The sequence below is a fragment of the Notolabrus celidotus genome, chromosome 23 (assembly GCF_009762535.1).
Source record: "Notolabrus celidotus isolate fNotCel1 chromosome 23, fNotCel1.pri, whole genome shotgun sequence".
Lineage (NCBI taxonomy): Eukaryota > Metazoa > Chordata > Actinopteri > Labriformes > Labridae > Notolabrus > Notolabrus celidotus.
Window position 1 is genome coordinate 20,859,070 of NC_048294.1, and position 18,476 is coordinate 20,877,545.

At 41.3% G+C, this 18,476-nt stretch overlaps 2 protein-coding genes across 2 annotated transcripts in view; both read left to right on the forward strand.

Annotated features, from left to right (window-relative positions):
- Positions 1-6,434, forward strand: part of eml3 (EMAP like 3) — a 51,099-nt gene extending 44,665 nt beyond the window's left edge. Inside the window, 10 exon segments of the mRNA XM_034676590.1 lie at positions 802-869; positions 966-1,054; positions 1,145-1,242; positions 2,064-2,106; positions 2,109-2,150; positions 2,246-2,326; positions 2,329-2,343; positions 2,440-2,570; positions 4,784-4,925; positions 4,928-6,434. Of these exon segments, the coding sequence (XP_034532481.1) occupies positions 802-869; positions 966-1,054; positions 1,145-1,242; positions 2,064-2,106; positions 2,109-2,150; positions 2,246-2,326; positions 2,329-2,343; positions 2,440-2,570; positions 4,784-4,925; positions 4,928-5,112 (894 nt within the window). The 3' untranslated portion in view covers positions 5,113-6,434.
- A 5,046-nt stretch (positions 6,435-11,480) lies between these two features.
- Positions 11,481-18,476, forward strand: part of mta2 (metastasis associated 1 family, member 2) — a 29,915-nt gene continuing 22,919 nt past the window's right edge. The window contains exon 1 of the mRNA XM_034676369.1: positions 11,481-11,876. Within this exon, the coding sequence (XP_034532260.1) occupies positions 11,849-11,876 (28 nt within the window). The 5' untranslated portion in view covers positions 11,481-11,848. The remainder of the gene's footprint in view (positions 11,877-18,476) is intronic.

Consider the following 18,476-nt stretch of genomic DNA (forward strand, 5'->3'; position numbering starts at 1 on the left):
TTGATCATGCTTTATTACAGATGGATTCACTGAATCAACACTTGGAAGGAGACAAGCTCTAGAGACAAAGATGATTCAAAACGCCTGAAACGCTCGACTTAAAGCAAGAAGACAGATTTTAAAAGCCATGTCAGAGATGGGCCGGTGTTTCAGTTTAAAGAGCAACCCTGTTTACTGGAGACTTTCAGGATGCATCCCTCACAAACGTCTTTAGATGATCATTAAATATCTGATGAGGATGTTTGGACATTTGAATAAAAACTAAACTAGGATACAGTCCCGAGGACTCCTTCTGTGTTTCAACAGCTGTTGTAAACTCCACAAACACTGACACATTCAGCTGAAGGTCTCCAGTTTACAGGGTCACTCTTCAGACTGTAACACCGGGAGCTGACAGAGACACATTCACACTATCAAGCTCAGAGAAGACCAATGTTCAGGAGTTATTAAACCAAGTGAATCACAGGTGTGTGTGATGTTATTGTGGACGGAGGGTAAAATAAAAACACTGAGGGTACTCTACCAATCAGAAACATTCAGCACTGCAGGCCCCACCCCTTAAGTTCCTGGACCTTTGGAAAGTACTACCCCCCGAGCAGGAACTAAAATTAGACCCTGGTTCTTGCTGTAAAAATGTCCTTAGTTATACTGAATAGTACGGAACAGACATGTTTCAGTGCTTATATTGAATAATACACACTGATAACTCATTCTGTGTTTGTGTGTGTGTGTGTGTGTGTGTGTGTGTGTGTGTGTGCGTGTGTGCGTGTGTGCGTGTGTGTGTGTGTGTGTGTTTAACAGGAGTATGGTCTGTGTGCGGGTTTCTGTCCGAATGGCTCGGTTGTTTCAGTCGGACTCAACACAGGAAGGTAACACAGCACAAAGTCACAGAGCTGTTTCACTGAGAGCTCTTTAACCTGTTATAAACTCATCACATCTAACTCTACTTGTTGTACCTGTGACAGGTGGGTTGTCCTGGACCTGCTGACCAAAGAGGTGATCTCTGAGTCTGTTGATGGCAACGAGCAGCTGTCCGTCATGAGATACTCACCTGGTCAGTATTTATGATGTTTACGCTGTAATATAACGACATGAGTTAGTGGACGCTCCCTCTGACAGTGGGACTTCTCTTTTGATGTTTCAGACGGCAGCTTCTTAGCCGTGGGGTCTCACGATAACTTCATCTACATCTACACTGTGACGGAGAGCGGCCGAAGGTACTCTCGCTTCGGGAAGTGTAACGTGAGTTCAACATCAAATACGCTTCAACCTCTGTCCTCCATCTGTCCTTTCTATCATCATTCCGTCTGTTTTTTAGTTGTTTGTTTTATGACTGTTAATGCTAACAACTCAGTTTTCCTCAGTGTGATGAGACTGAATGTCCCAAGTTCAAGTTGAGTCCAAGTCCCGAATAGAGACTCTTTAGTCAAGACCGAATCATATCCTGTTTGACTGAGCCCTAGTCTGAGTCAAGTCCCCAATGTGAATATTGATATAATCATTAATAAAAAAAAATAAAAACAATAATAATAATAATTATAATATAATAAGAATAATAATAATAATAATAACAATATTATAAATTAATAATTGGTAATAATAATAACTATAATAATAATATAATAATAATAACAATAATAATAATAGAACAAAACCAAAAAGAATAATAATAAATAATTAGAAATATTATTATTTTTCTAATAATGTAACAATAATATGAATACTACTCTAATTATTACATAATATTAGTAATTATTATACATAGGATGATAATAATATTAATAGTTGTTATTATGGTTATTTATTTAGTAATATAGAATAATAATAATAATGAGATAAGAATAGGAATAATGTTTATTGATTAGTATATTGTAATATAATGACACGACATAATAATACCATTTGTTATTTTATAAGTATTACTTCTATTAGTGAATCAAGTAAAAACGTTGAATGCAGCCCGAGAACAACAATCTGACAATATGATTTGGTTTACCTTAATAAACATTGAGAATTATAAAGTCCTCATGTGCTGAATGTGTCTCTGTTTCTTGTCCAATCAGGGTCACTCCAGCTTCATCACTCACCTGGACTGGTCCAAAGACGGAAATACATCATGTCGAATTCAGGAGACTACGAGATCCTTTACTGTGAGAGAAAATAAAACCCTCAGATGTCAGGAACACATACTGCTGTCTGTCTGCTATCTATAATATGAGTGTGTTTGTGTGTGTGTTTGTTATCAGGGGCATTGCAGGGGGGTGTAAACTGCTGAGGAATCGCTTTGAGAGCAAAGACAGAGAGTGGGCGTCTTATACCTGCGGGCTCGCTTCCACGTCATGGGTATAGAAACATTATCTTCGTCTACATTTTAAGTCAGGTGTGTGTCTGTTGTTTTATATAAAGTCAGGTGTGTGACTGGCCCTGTCTGCGTTTCAGGTGTGTGGTTGGAGGGCTCAGACGGCACAGACATTAACGCTCTGTGTCGCTCTCACAACGAGAGGATGGTCGCTGTGGCGGATGATTTCTGTAAAGTTCATCTCTTCCAGTATCCCTGTCCTAAACCCAAGGTACCTGCTCACCACATCACAACAAAAAACATACAAACAGCACCCCCTGATGTTGAAAAACGAAGTCCAAAATACTGGCAGTTCCCCCAAATGTCCACTAGAGGCTGTGTCCAGCAGTGAGTCAGTTCCCATAGAGCCCCATGTTAGAATGTTACAGAAGGAATAAACATGTTTACAGCCTGTAACAAAACAGTTGGGTCTCTATACTAGAATTATATATTTTTATACAACTCACATGTTATAAAATAAATTATAAGGCTGAGAGTTATGTTTCTAGATTAGTTTCCAAGAAGATAGTTAGAAACTGATGGATAACGCCACTGAAACTACAGTGTGTAATATACAGTCTATAGCAAAGAAGAAATAGCCAACGGAAAAAAAATTTGATGCTGAAATCTGAACGACAGTGAAGTAATAATCAACCATACTTCCACCTAAAATCAAACCCCCCAGCCCAGACAAAGAGACGACCGTACTCAGCTGAACTGGAAACAGGAGCATCAGACTTCCTCTTGACTGAAACCAGAACCATAGACTGATATGAAAAGTGAAGCCAATGCAGAAGTGTCCAAAACTTGCAGTCCCTGCTAACACCCAGCAGGGTGACTCCTTTCTCTGATTGTATAGAAGTCTATGAGAAAATTGTCCTACTTATCAGCTGATTTATTCCCTCAGTAAACATTCTCCTCATGAGTTTATGGTCTCAATCTGTAGCTTGAAGACTTCAACACAGCATGATGTTCAGGTAGTAAGATAAGGTCCCAGTCTTCGCTCAAACCCTGAAAAACTCCAGTTTTAGCACATTTGTGATCTGTTAAAGAGGAATTCTGGTACTTTTAAGCTCTGGTGAGGAGTTTTTTAGGTGGTTATCATAAAGACTGAAATGAACAGTGATGCCTTTCTGTGACCTACAAAAGCACATTAGACCATCTGCGGCAATGTCGATTATTTCTATACTGTAATTTCTAATGCCTGAAAACTCTGCAAGGGGGTCGGTGTCCGAACCAGAATCATTGGACAGCACAATTAAGAGACAGCTCTTTAATTGTTTTTCCCTCAGTGTATGTTCACAGTGAATAATGAAAGCACTTCTTGAACATGTACAGGAAAAAATCAGCAAAGATAACATCTGTATACTTTGTCCACAGGGGGATCAAAAGTCCCTCACAGGAGCTTTAAGCTTTATAATCTCAAAGATCTGATGTGTGCAGAACATAGACTGGTATAAAATATGGGACGTAGTATCCGTGACGTCACCCATCTGTTCCTGAGAGCTGTTTTGAAGCCAACGGCGGCAGGCAGCCATATTGGAAATGAGGAACTCAACCAGGCAGAGTGTGATGTAGTGTGAGCCTCCTAGCCAAGAGCTATGTGTTCCGACCGGGAGTCACGTCAGTCATGTACTTATTTGTTCAAAACTCGTAATCCTAATATCTTCTGAACCGTCCACATTAAAAAAAAATTCACTCCCCCGACAGAGTGTGCCGATAGAGAGATTAGCTTCGTAGGGTCAAGCCGTTTTTGAACCAGGCTGTAACATGTTTATTAATGCTGCAAAGATCGTCATTTTCCCATTCATGGTCAATGTGGTCTCCGGTGGTTTCTGCAGCCAGCCTCAAGCGGATTCTTGATGTATTGCAGTTTATAACACTTCTGCATGGGCTTCATCGTTTGAGACCGGAGGTTGCCGCTTGATGCAGAATTTGTAGTTGCAAAAAAGTTTTGGAGTGTGCTGCAGTTTTTCATCCTGCCGCAGTGATCAAACTTTGATGGCTGCAATTTAAATAGAACGCACCGAATCAAAGTGTGTCTTATAAATGATTTTGTCAGGCTCAGGTCTTTATTCTAAGTGTCCGAAAAACGGATCCCAGACAGCCGTTACATCACTATCTACACACACCAGATGTTTGAATGATTAGTTTATATCCAACAAGGTGTTTGTGTAACTCACTTTAACAAAAAGAAACTAACAGATTAAGATAAAACAACTTTGTTATTGGAGGCTAAATCTCTGTTTCAGTCAATGGAGTCTCGTAGCTTTACAGAGCGTGATGTTACAGCTGCGTCTGGTTAAGGAAATTGTTGTAACTTAATGAAAATTATTTGCCAAACTCAGAAAATGGCACCATCCAAGGAGCACATGCATGCAGTCTGAGCGAGGATGATTTATTCTAACGTCTGTGCTCCTAACAGCGAACTTCTTTCCTCTCCAGGCTCCGAGCCACAAGTACGAGGGCCACGGCAGCCACGTCACCAACGTCTGCTTCACCCACAGCGACTCCCACCTGCTCTCCATGGGGGGGAAGGACACCTGCATCCTCCAGTGGAGGGTGATGGGAGAAGGCGTGGGGGACAGCAGGAGAGGCTGACTTCCCTGTCCTCCACCTCCACTAGCTCTCCAGAACCTGCGACCGGAGATAACAAGGACCTGAGAGTGAACAGACAGAGAGGAGGACCGAGAAAGTCTAAGCTACAACCGCTGTGTCATGTTTACACACAACATGTGGAGGAATCATCTCCTAACCTTCACACTCCTCTGTAATCCTGGTTGTGGAACTGGATGCTGTGATTCAGGATCTCTGTGGTTCTGTTGGATGTGAGGCGAGGAGGAGGAGAAGAAGAAGAAGCGGCCGTGTGTGTTTGCTGGTACAGAACATGACTTGACTTCTGCATGACACGTTTCTGTGTTTAAAACTTACAAAGAGCTGTGTCATAGTGCTTGCCATCGAGCCCTCAAGGTGTTATCGGAACGTGTTAAAATTTGTAATATTTTAAAGGGTCCATTCTGACAGATTTAAACCTGGGCCTTATTTTTCCATCAGTTGGGGTCGTACTGATTAAGTGTTTGGAGTTGCTCCAGTAGATTCTTTGTTCTACAGCAGGTCAGCAGGCTGCAACAAAACCCTTGATGGATCAAGTGTGTTGATTTAAAGTTCTTGTTTTTGTCCCTGACAGGCTCAGGTTTTTCTAAGAGTCCTGACAACATTACAGAAAGGATCCCTGCAGAGAGAATGCTTTACGTTGAAGAGGAAGAAACATTTTCACTTGCGTCTCTACCGCTGTTTCATTCTGTTATTGTTTATTACTAAGATAATATTTTGTTGGATGCCAATCAAAACTTTAAACAGCAAAAGACCCACCGTGTCACGACAATGAACAACTAAGACAGCTGTCAACTAATAACTCCCTGAGTCCTGCAACGTAGAACTCTTGTTTTTTAAATGGAGGTGTGCTAAGAAGATAGTCAAAGGTGACATATCTAGAATGAATCAATGTAAGTGTCTCAAAGCATCACAGAGAAGATCCCTGCAGAGTAAGAGTTGCTGATGTAGAGTTGCTAGATGTTTTCTGTTAAGTTTTCACAGCGATTCAGAGTGTGTTATGTTAATTAACAGCTGATACATGTTGCTGTTTATCATACAGACATGATTACAGGGAATAATAGAGAGGAGACATTAGAGGAGATGCAATGTACTGTGATTCCGGAAGTGCTGTAAATGTGGGAAATACAATGCCTTCCAGCGGCCCAATCACAGGACTTGTGTTCCCCGTGCACATCAGGCTACACAGGTACGCTTCTGCGTCATTAAGGGCAACACATGTATAAACCAGGCTTCAGCAAGTAATACTTTTTGGTTATTGTTAAACTTTTAAAATATCAAACTCACACAATAACACAACAATTAACTAACTGAGGCAGCTGTAAACCAACAACTCCCTCGCTGTGTGGGGTAAAATGACTTATTTTAGGTGCTTTTCAGTTGACTGTTTACTGGAGACTCTCAGCAGGATGTCCCTCACAAATGTCTTTAGATGATCATGAAATATCTGATGACGATATTTGGACATTTGAATAAAAACTAAACCGGGATGCATTCCCGAGGACTCCTTCTGTTGTTCTGTTGCTGTTGTAAACTCCACAAACACTGACACGTTCAGCTGAAGGTCTCCAGTTTACAGGGTCACTCTTCAGACTGTAACACCGGGAGCTGACAGAGACGCATTCACACTCTTCAGACTGAGGGATGTCTTGTGGCGTATTGAAAGAAATCTAAGTGTCTGACGACTTTACAGAAAGGATCTTTACAGAGAGAGCTTTATTTTGAAGAGGAAGAAACAGCTGTTACATCTCTCTCTGCACACACTCGAGATTTAAACCTCAGTGCATGGGATTCGCTGCTCTACTTTTACTTCATGGAGTCCGTTTTTGTGTCATTGAGTCTAAACTCACTATTTACAAAATAACACTCATAACCTATCTGATAGAGGCAGGGTAGTCCAACAACTCCTGCCACTCCTGTGCTGACTGTTTCATAAGGATATCACTCTCAGTCAACTGAAGCGTTTCCAAACATCTTTCTTCCTATCAGAAGTTAAGACCCTCATAATGTGTTAAAATATCACCCCAGGTTTAAAAGCATGAAGTTTAACCCTTTCCGCAGTGTTTCTCAACATCTCAGCTAATACTGAAGCTGTTTAAACTTTAATGTTTGCATTAAACAAACTGTGACAAATCCTTCCGATGAAATCATCTCTTTGCATTTCTGACTAATTAACTGTTTCTGATCAGTACTCCTGACAATGATTACTTTAATACCATTTTATATATTTAAGAGAACATTGGGAACACTGTGATGTATTAATGTCCCAATAAAGAACTGAAGACTGCTCCGTGTAATGTGTGTTAAGTGTCACTAGTGGGCAGTGCTGCTCCAGGAAACAGACACTGGAGATCCTGAGCGTCTAAGTTCTGCACAGGAGAAGTTAACAGAGAGGTAAGAAGGTGGATTGAAACACCTTGGAAGTGAAAAGATGTTTGTGCATCATAAGAATACTTATTGAACCAGTTTTACCACATAACACGTATAAAGAGAAACATGAAAGCTGTCTTAACAAGATAAAACGAACAGAATTAGTGTTACAGGAACAGACTTCAACAGCTGTTGTGGTTGACGTGGGAGTCAGCACCTCCATTTCCAAGGCCGTGGTTCTCTGCTGGGAAACGATGGTTTGCTCTTGCTCTTAGTTATGCTGCTATAGGCTAAGACTGGTGGGAGAACTGACACGATGGGATCCTGTCTTTCCCTCTCTCTCGTCCCTCTGTCTATCCCTTTAACTCTTCCTGTCCCATTAAAGTTACTACCCATAGACCTTTCTGGAGTCTCTAAAAGTGGTATGGAAGGTCAAGCCTTCAGCTTTCAGGCCCCTCTCCTTTGGAATCTTCGACCAGTCAGGGTCCGACACGCAGACATCCTCTCTACTTTTAACAGTAGGCCTCAAACGTTCCTTTATGATAATGCTTATAGTTAGAGCTGGATCAGGCTTGGATCAGCTCTTGGTTATGCTGCTATAGGCTTAGACTGCCACACTGAGATCCAGTCTTTCGCTCTGTTACTTACTTTAACTCTTCCTGTCCAATTAAAGTTTCTAACCCTAAACCTTTCTGGAGTCCCTGAGCTCCCTTGTCTCGTAGGTTCCTCTGGATCTCTGCCGTAGACGGCCTGCTGCTGTGGAGGTGCCAGACTCCAGCTGCTTCAGCTACTACTATCAGTCTCACCACTATCATCTCTCTCTCTCTTCATCTCCGTTATCCCTCTGTCCAACACGGTCTCAGCAGATGTGTGTCTAACATGAGTCTGGTCCTGCTGGAGGTTTCTGCTGTTAAAGGAAGTTTGTCCTTGCCACTGTAACTTGCTAAATGCTGCAAAGTGCTCTGCTCATGGTGGATTAAGATGAGATCAGACTGAGTCCTGTCTGTAAGATGGGACTGGATCTTATCCTGTCTTGATGTTGGGTCTTTGTTAATAATAGAACATAGAGTACGATCTAGACCTGCTCTGTTTGGAAAGAGTCTTCAGACGGCAAAGCTTCAGTCGATCCATGTTTCAGTCCTCACCTGTGGTCAGGAGCTTTGAGGAGGGACTGAAAGAATGAGATTTCAGATACAACTTAATGAAATGAGTTCCCTCCAAAGGGTGGTCTGTCACTCTTTCGCATTGAAAGGAGACAGTTGACGTGGTTCGGGTATCTGGTAGGGATGCCTCCCTTTAGAGTTTTTTTCTGGCGTGTCCAACTGGGAGGAGACCTGGAGTAGACCCAGAGATCACTGGAGGGATTATATCTCCATCTGGTCTAGGAACATCTTGGGATCCCCCAGAGAGAACAGGAAAACATTGCTGGGTAGAGGGATGTCTGGGACTTGCTTGGCCTGCTGCCACTGCGTCGTGACCATGAATGAAACGGACTGAAATCACAACATGCAGCTAAAAAGGCCTCTGTCGTACATGTCCTGCAGTAAGAGTTCACCGTGCATGATGTGTTTGACTGTGTTAAAAGAAAGCAGGATAAGATATCTATCAGAGAACTTTACTGACACGTGCAACAGCTCTGTATCTACGTACCACCATCATCACGCCTTAGTGCTTCCACACTGAGCTACATATTGGTGTCACAGTGTGTGATTTCACTTTGCATCATAGTGGTGCAGATGTACAAGAGGTATGACATGTAAAGCGTGCACACACACACAAACACACACCACGCACCACCACACACACACACACGCACACACACGCACACACACACACACACACACGCACACACACACACGCACGCACGCACACACACACACACACACGCACAACACACACGCACACACACACACACGCACACACACACACACACAGCACTGTTCCGCTCTGATGCGTCTGTCTGTCATCCACCTCTTACGCCTCTGTTACCGCCAACAGAAGATAAGAGGCAGAATAACCCCCCCCCCATTACGCCTCCGTGTGTTCTACATTACAGATGAGGCGTAACATGGGCGTGAATATCTCGCTTAAGAATGTCAACATAGAGCTAAAAGGATAAGACAGCTTTGTCCACAGGGGGCGCAAAAATCAACACAAGCTGAAAGTTCCTCACAGGAGCTTTAACTGTAACAGATTGCAATATTATATTTAAGGCATAAATAAATAACTAAATTAACTAAGACATACATTTTGATATTTTAGGTCAAAATTATAAGATGGAGATCCAGTGATTTCTAACGTCAAGTTGACTTGCATAAGTATTCTTTCTATATTATTCTGACTCAGTTTTAGTCAGTAGAGTAGCACCTTAATCATGCAATCCAAAGTAAATCAAAGAACATGATTTTTTAAATATTTAAAAAATATCCCAAGAACTTTGAACAATATTTCTGACATTCATTCTTTCTTCACACATTTATTTATTTATTTATTTTCTAACTGTGAACGATTGTTGTAAATTCTCAAAATGATGCCCTTTAAATGTAAACACAATCAAGTACTGCGTCTTTATGTCACAGCAGAATTCAAGTTAGAACATATTTATTTTTGCCTTGACCAACTGATATTTCCACCGTTTCATATTCGTACTTTTGAATTTGAACCTTGGTTTTGACCAAAAAGATTAGTTTAGCTTAGTTTCAAGAACTTTAATGTCCTCAAAGAGTCAATTTGTGGTACAGCATACAAACATTAAAAGTTCTTCAGACACACATGACAAAGATCCAAATAATCCATAGAAGCTCATTATATCATTACTGCAATAAGACCAACAGACACGACAAATATCCACAGTAATGGTCAGTGCACTCTCAACCCGATACAAATCAAAAATCATAAACCAACAACCATCATTTTACTGGTTTAATCTTTTATTGTTTTATTATGATTTTTATTTTTATTTTGGTGAGCTTGATTTCCTTTGTTGAGTTTTAACAATTTATTGTACCTCCAGTGTTTTCTATTTATATATCATGACAGCATTCCTCAGTTCGTTAGCAACTGCTTTTATTGTTCATGTATTTATTTCATGTATATATATATATATATAGTATATATATATATATATATATATATATATATATATATATATATTATATAATATATATATATATATATATATATATATATATATATATATATATATATGTTTGGTTTTTTGCATATATCGTGCTCTTATCCTTAGGATTGTGCGGTGGATTTTGGGTCGGGCTAGGGTTGGGATTAGGATGGGGGGTCTTTTTATTATTAACGTTTATTATTTATTGTATGTAAAGCGCTTAACAAATGAAGTCTGAATGATTGATTGATAATACAAATAGATAAAATAATTAAGGATTTTAAGTCAGAGTTTTTTAACTTATCCTTCTCACGTGTTGCCTTCCTCATTTCTAACTTTTTCATCCAGTGTTGAATTAACTGAAAAATAATCAAGATTACTCCAGCAAGACAATCTAAGAAGCAAAAGTCACTCTTTGTTCAAATAACAAAAAATAAAACCAAGTGGTTCATTCCAAGAGGTCATGTTCCTTTTTTATCTATTTACATTTGCTTTTCAAATTTGAATACATAAACAGAAAAAAGACAGATATATAAGGGGAATAAAAAGAAAAAAACTACCGTAACCAAAAAAGTTAACATCATAAAATAATAAGAGAAATTGAGAGATCATACTACTGTTGCTACAGTGCTTGAAATATTATTACTACATAAAATCTGCAACATAACAGTTTCCTTCATGGTTCGAAGCTTTTATTTTGAAATATGTGTTACATTCACAATTTCCTCCTTTGTCTCACTCTGACAGACACTCAACTTTCTTTACTTTGTTTATCTCTGTGTTCATCAGTGTTTACGGTTGTGTTTCAGAATCTTTTGCTCTGACAAAAGTCACTTTATGGTATTTTATTAAAAAAATAAAATGTATAGATTGAGTTGTTAAAAAAACAGTTTACATTTTATATTATAAATAATTTGTTGCAATTAAACATTAAGAATAAAAAGTTAATTGTGAATCCCGGAGATTGTCGATAATGTCCGAAGATGACGATTTGCACACGAACGAAGGGGGCCAGTGAGTGTGTGTTCAATGTGTGTGTGAATGTGTGTATGTGTGTGCTGAACTGAGCGGAGGTGAAGAAGAGGAGGATGAAGCTGGGAGCGGAGGATGGGAGGAAGAGTGGAGTAAGATACAGGCTAGCTGAGAGTGAATGAGAGAGAGAGGGAGGAAGAAGAAGAGAGGAAGGTCGACTGAAAACAAAGACTTGTATTTTTAGGGGATCACCTCCGGATCGTTCCTAACGGAAACTTTAAACTTTTTCCCCGCCTGCTCGGCTCGTAGTGCCCGGAGCCGGCTTTGTTTCACGGCGGGGGAGTCTACGATAAATGAAGGAATAAAATAAACCCCATCGACCTTTTCTACCCGCACGGGGAACATCCCGGGACTGCTTATCCGAAGGGGACGACAGCATGGCGGCCAACATGTATCGAGTGGGAGGTAAAGAGTGTTTTATATTCTAAGATCTCCAACAACGTGATTGTTCGATTCTTTAGCTAGCAGCTAGCCGCTCAGACAGCTAGCGGCTAGCTGCTAACTAATGCTAGCTCTCGGCTAACGCTGTACGTGCGTTCACTCTTTATTAGAGGGACGCCGAATGGATCTAAACATCTAGCATTATAATCAGACTAAACCAACGCACGTATTCGGATAACTAACACCTAATGACTTAGAACTGCAGCAGTACATGGAAAAGATCAACTTTCAGGATAGATTTGCGACTAGTTTCCTCAAACAAACTACGCTACTGACCACAGGCGGCTGATCGGCACCGTGCACCGGTGTTCCGTTCAGTTGTGCTGCTTTGTCGAAAAATGCCGCCGTCGCGCGTTATCCTCACCAGACGCTGACAGTAGCCCCACTTAAAGGGGCTTTCAGTAAAGAATCATTATATTTAAGAATAATACCAACTCCTTCTACATTGTCGTATAATAAGGAGCATGTTTTGGCACAGCATTTCAAAATCTGACTTCAAATTTCAGACAATCGTACCCCAATATCCCGTTTAAGATCTTAATCTCTTGATATGTCAACACTTGTTCTCTTACTTTGCATTGTAAGAAAAATAATTCAAAGGTATCGACACCACGTTACAAAACCTTCAGAGAATCCTCGTTAAATTCGTGGAAGTTTAAATTTATGTTCGTGGTGACAAGTGGTGAGGATCGGCGCATGCGCACATGCACAAAGAGCCGCTTAGTAGCATATCCCGATAGGTAACACTATTCGACAGAACACTGGCTCTAAGTTCATATTGAACTTTGGAATATAAAGGGAATATCGTGCTCGCAGAGTACACTATCGGCTGATTTGCATGTACACAGAGCAGCCGGGTTTGTTCCAGTCTGTGTGTAATGACTATAGAGTGTATAAATGACCTGGAAGTGTACACAAAGCTAGTTAGCTTAAGCCGCTAGCTGCTAACAGATGCTAGCTCTTTGCTGGCGGCTGTGCTACGTTCAGTCTTTGTAAGAGGAACTTCAAATCTATGAAAACACACAGCTTTAGTCTCTGAATCAGGCAGTGTGTAACTCAATCCCTTGATGATTCCAGCGTTATGACTCTGTTTTAACTCGTGTGTAGTGTACTTGATGCGCTCCCTCGTGCACATTGAACACCGAACTATGGATTCATTTTCAACATCAACTTTTACAGACAGACCAGTTTCTGTTTCAAAACGTTACCGACCACGGGAGGCTGATTATTCAGTCATTACTTTAACACACGAGCAGTGTTTATGTATTAAAATCTGCAGAGTAAGTCACAAGTGACAGAGCACCCACAGCCTGCTGTCAGTCTGGGTCTGACGTCCTGGAGGACTTCACTGAGTTTATAAGCAGTAGTAATTCCCTGATAACACTTTTGTTTGGATCAAGTTCTTAATTACTTTTTTCTAGCCCCATAGGCCCACATCAGCATATTCAATATAATCATATAAGAACAACACAGGGATAAAAACTCTACAGTTATCAGGTTCACTGTGTTTAATACATACTGACACATTTGTCCCCATGTGTCCAAAAAGAAATGGAGTCCCTTGTGTCACTCTACAATGTAAACTACATCTCTGTACCTACACAGAAGCTTACATGTATAGCCTAATGTCCTAAAAATGTACAGGTGTGTCTGTGTCTATAGCTGGGTTTCTACTTCTGTCGTAGTATCCTACACGGTTATGAACACTACATACTTTTGCACCGATGTGTCCGCATCGCTAGGAGAAGATGAAATGTACTGCGATTCTGGATGTGTTGTAATTGCAGGAAATACAACGCCCCCCAGCGGACCAGTCACAGGGTTGTGGTCAGTGTCTTTTTTGACTCTTAGTTAGATTTTGGAGGAGGTGCATGTCAGGCTACACATTTAGGTTCATCATGTATCTGCATTTACAACATTTTTGGTGTCACTGCCATCGTCCCCTGCCTACACTCATTCAGCAGCAGGACTTTCAATCACCTCTAAATCTCCTCTCTTTTCAACTTTGCAATAATTGCTGTTTGATCAACTGCTGCAGAAATGTATGAGCTCCCTGTGCACCAACAAGGGACAAAACACTGGAAATACAACCAAGAGACAACCTCTGGCCACGAGAACTGAAGCCAATGCTGAAGTGTTAAAATTGCAGTTCATCGAGTGTCCACTTGAGGTTGGCTCTGGAAGTACCGTAAACCACATACACACCAATTCAAAAAAGCCGATCTTTACAGCAGAAATTAAAATGTATACAGCCTGGTACAAAGAGTGTAGTCTGGATAGCTCATTTTTTTCATAACGCGCCAATTTCGAAGATTCTAAGATTACGAGTTTTCCATTACGAGAGGCACAGCTGACTTGATTGACAGGCGGGAACACTGTAGCTGTTGGCTAGGAGGCTCAAAGCCCACCTCTTTACCTCACTAGCTCAATAGAAGTTATGTTGAGTTCAACATTTCCAATATGGCTCCCGGAGACGATTGGCCTCAAAACTGCACTTCAGAAACAGATGGGTGACGTTACGGATACTACATCCTTTATTTATACACTCTATGAGCACACATCACTTGCACGCATTTATCGATGTAACTTTAAAAGGTTAAATGCACCTAAAGCAGTATGTAGTGGATTGTCTGTTTTCAGAAGACAGGTGCAGGAGAGGAATCACACCATCATAGATTGCAATGAAACTCCTGCACACAGTCTGACTTAAGTGTTACCATTCTGTTGTTACATTGAAGAGTTAAAAACCTACACATGGACCTGCATGCTACTTAAATTACACTCGGTAGTTAAAGTATATTTTTTTTAACTTCAAGCCCCTCCTTCAGAGGTCAGTACCCCAGTCCAACCCGTCTGGACAGACCCCTTCATTCAGCTAATAATAGCAGCTTCTGTCATCCTAGACTAGATCTGGTCACTTGGTGTTATTGGTGCAGCGGGTTAATTTAATTATAGCCTCCAATATCACTCTTATGTAACAGTTAGCCGTGTGGGCCGACATTAATTGCCATGTTTAGTGTGATCTGCAGTAACCATGTGATGTACGTGCTCATGCTTTACCTGCTGTGACTGATCATTAAAACGCTCTTTGATTAGTGAGTGTGGATGGATATTAATTTACATCACCTCTGATAACAACATAAATAAAACATACATATTTTTGCTCACACTTCCTTTGATTCCACCTCTCTGTGGATTAAGAACATGTAGAAACAATGACCCAGCATCTTTCAGTCCTCCAGGTGTGTTTCTGTGAACCCCCTCCGTACGCACACGTGTACCTGTGCTTCCCTCTGTGCGTCTCTGACCGCTGAACGCGTCTCTGAGCGCTTCATGTTCACATTAGGACTTGGTGTTCCTTCTTTGAGTCTACTGCCGAGGCTGAACAGTGGGACAGGCGTATTGCTGCGTAAGGTCATACATCAGAACAATATTTAGGTCACGCTGATGAAACACTGCGAGGAAACACGCTGCATGCATATAACAGTGCTGCGTGTATGCTGCACGGTTTAAAGTGTAGATGCAGATTATTTAAGGTCCAATACAGGATGTTATTCATTCAGAGCTTAGTGCCTTCAATGGGGCTTCTGATTATTATCACTGATGATCAATAACCTGATGATTGCATGGATTTATTGATGTGCTGTTTGCTCTGTGAGTGTCACCATGGTGTAAAATATGCTTTATTGTTCCTGAATAATGTTTAAACCCAAACATGTTCAGTTTTCTGTCACCAAGCACGAAAGAAAGTAGAAATATTCACATGTAATAAACTTAAGTCAGAGAGTTTTGACTATTAAAACCTAATTTAATTATATAATTAATATTCACAGCTGTAGTAGCTCTCAAACATCCGTGTAGAGCTGTGAGTGTCGATGTGTTTTACTTAAGAGAGACTTATGAGTAGTTTCAGATTCGAGTCCTCCCCTCCCTTGCTGGTGTTGTGGTTTCTCTGGATGTGAATTCACTCTGCAGCCGACCAGCTGCACACTTGGTGTGTTTGTGTGATATGTGTCATGGACTGTCGTGTGGGTGTCTGTTGCAGCCGCAGCAGGTAGTGTCCTTCTCAAGCAGCAACCTCCAGCTGCGAGAATTGAAGCCAATGCTGAAGTGTTAAAAACTGCAGTTCATCGAGTGTCCACTTGAGGCTGGCTCTGGAATAGTCATGGATACTACGTCCTTTTTTTATACAGTCTATGTTTGAGCCTGAGAAGTTGCTTGAAGTATAGCACTGAAGATTACTGGTTATCGTCTGACCAATAGAAAAATATTTAAATATACAGTTAAGGTAACATATTTGAGATAAAGGGAGCTTTAAATGTTTCCTTTCTTGGGGAGAAATTACAGAATTATTCTCACGGATGAGAATCAAATGCATCAGGAAGAAAATGACAAATATGTGAGAGAATAATATAATAGTGCACTGTTGTAGTGCAGAGGTAGTTTCACATTTAGATACACTTTTTGTCATACTGGTTAAAATGATCTTTATGTCCTGATGGTAATCAATACATAATGTGTTCTTAAAAAGAGGTAAAAAATCTGCTATCTACAGCCGGAGTAAACCTGGGAAAACACCAACCAATCCCTGCCTTTAGGGTCCAATTTATGAGACCAATCAAGTCTCGTCCTGCCGTTCTTCCCGCCTCCTGCGTGTACATTTCATTTCATTCGTTTTGGAAGAGCTCCGGGGTAGGGGGGTTAGACTGAGTCCTGTGGAAATGCTACATTCAAATTCATGCTAGTTTTCCGTGACTACCAACCCTAGCTTTAAGTCATAATCTGAGACACACGAGACGTTAAATTCTGAACATCTTGATGTTGTTTTTGTGGAGGGACCATGTTGCTTTGGGGTATTTTGCAGCAAAGCTAAAGCTCACTTAACCTTCTGGTGGCTTAAAAATTTCTGCCATTTATGGGGAGCCGTTGACCTAGCAGTTTAAGCTTGTGCCCCTTATACAGAGGATATAGTCCTCAACGCAGCAGTCGTGGGTTCGACTCCTGGCTTCAATCATTTGTTGCATGTTTTCCCCCACTCTCTGCTCCTCTCTCTCTTCAGCTGTCCTTTCATAAAGGCGAAAAAGCCTGAAAAATTATAACTTAACAAAATAAAAGAAACCAATTTCTGCCATTTAAGGAAATAGACAGCCAGATATGTGATTGTTGTGGTCCTGCTTTACCAACAGGTAAATGCCGTCTTTGTAAAGTCTCTTGCACTGTTAAAGGCCTTTATTGAAGAGTCCAGCTCCAGCCTGTGGTGTCATGGTTCCCTCACGGAGCTGCTGCTGCTAGATCATGTGTATTTGAAGAGTCCTCACAGCATGATCCCTCAGTGATGAAGCCATTAAAACATTAGCATGCAATGCTAAGTCCAGCCCTGTGTAACTCCCACAGCCAGCAGCCAGCGTATGATTATGTAACGAGTCAGAGATGTGTTTTTAAGTAGCCCACACAGCAGCCAGGTTAATAAGTGTGTTGTAGGATGAAGGAATGATGATGATGATGATGAAGGCATGTTTGAGTTCGGCTGCTGGTGCAGGTGGATGTGTAGTGACGAGCGTCTGTATCAGCGTCCTCCTGGAGCACACGGTGTTCAGCCTGCATGTGAGTCATTATCCTCCCCTGAGATCAGTCAGAGGGCTTCCTCCTCTTCATTCACCCTCCAGCAGCAGCACACTGCGCCACTCCCGCCGTGTACATCCACAAACACAAACACACCACACACCCACACACACACACACACACACACACACACACACACAACCACACACACACACACACACACACACACACACACACACACACACACACACTTTTTATAGAGCCTTCTTTCAACACTTAAATCTGTACATTAACATAAACCCGTCAGAGGAATGTGATTATGTGGAACACGCTTCATCTGAGGAGTGTTTTTCCCTTGATTATTGATCCAGCACCCCCTTTTTAGTCCTGCTGGATCAGGATCAGGCTCTAATGTGTCCTACCAGGCAGGATTAGAATAAAACACTCCCCTCTTCCACCATCTCTGTCTTTTGAGCGAGCATTAGTCATGTCAGGCACATGAGAGTGCAGATCCCCTCTCTGTGCTTCTGCCTGTGTTATGTAACGTTCTGCTGCTGTGTTCCTTTACTGTGAACAAGGAGGTGATGCCTCTCTGCTCGGGGCTCCCGTCACCGTGCTAAGTAGAGCAAGAAATCCTCTCCCCGTCAGAATCCTCGCTCTGGTCTCTGCTCGTGGTGGTGGAGCATCAGAAGTCCTCCCGAGGCTCCGTGTCCTCGCTCGTGGGAGGACCAGATGGAGCCTGACGTGAAGCTGTGCGGAGTGGCATCAAACAGAACAACAGAAGCTCTGTGTCTGTGATAAGACTGGCAGGTTCCATCAATATGCTGTTTAAAGGCTGGAGGAGTCTCTATTAAAGCTGTCAGCAGCTGCTGCTCCGAGCACGTACTCACTGAGTCTGAGCATGTTACTAAAAGTCATAAAAACAAACCCTTTAAAAGTAAAACAGCCTCTTTAATAAGACGCCTTTTAAACTAGTGTTTTATGAATCACTGAGGGGGGGAG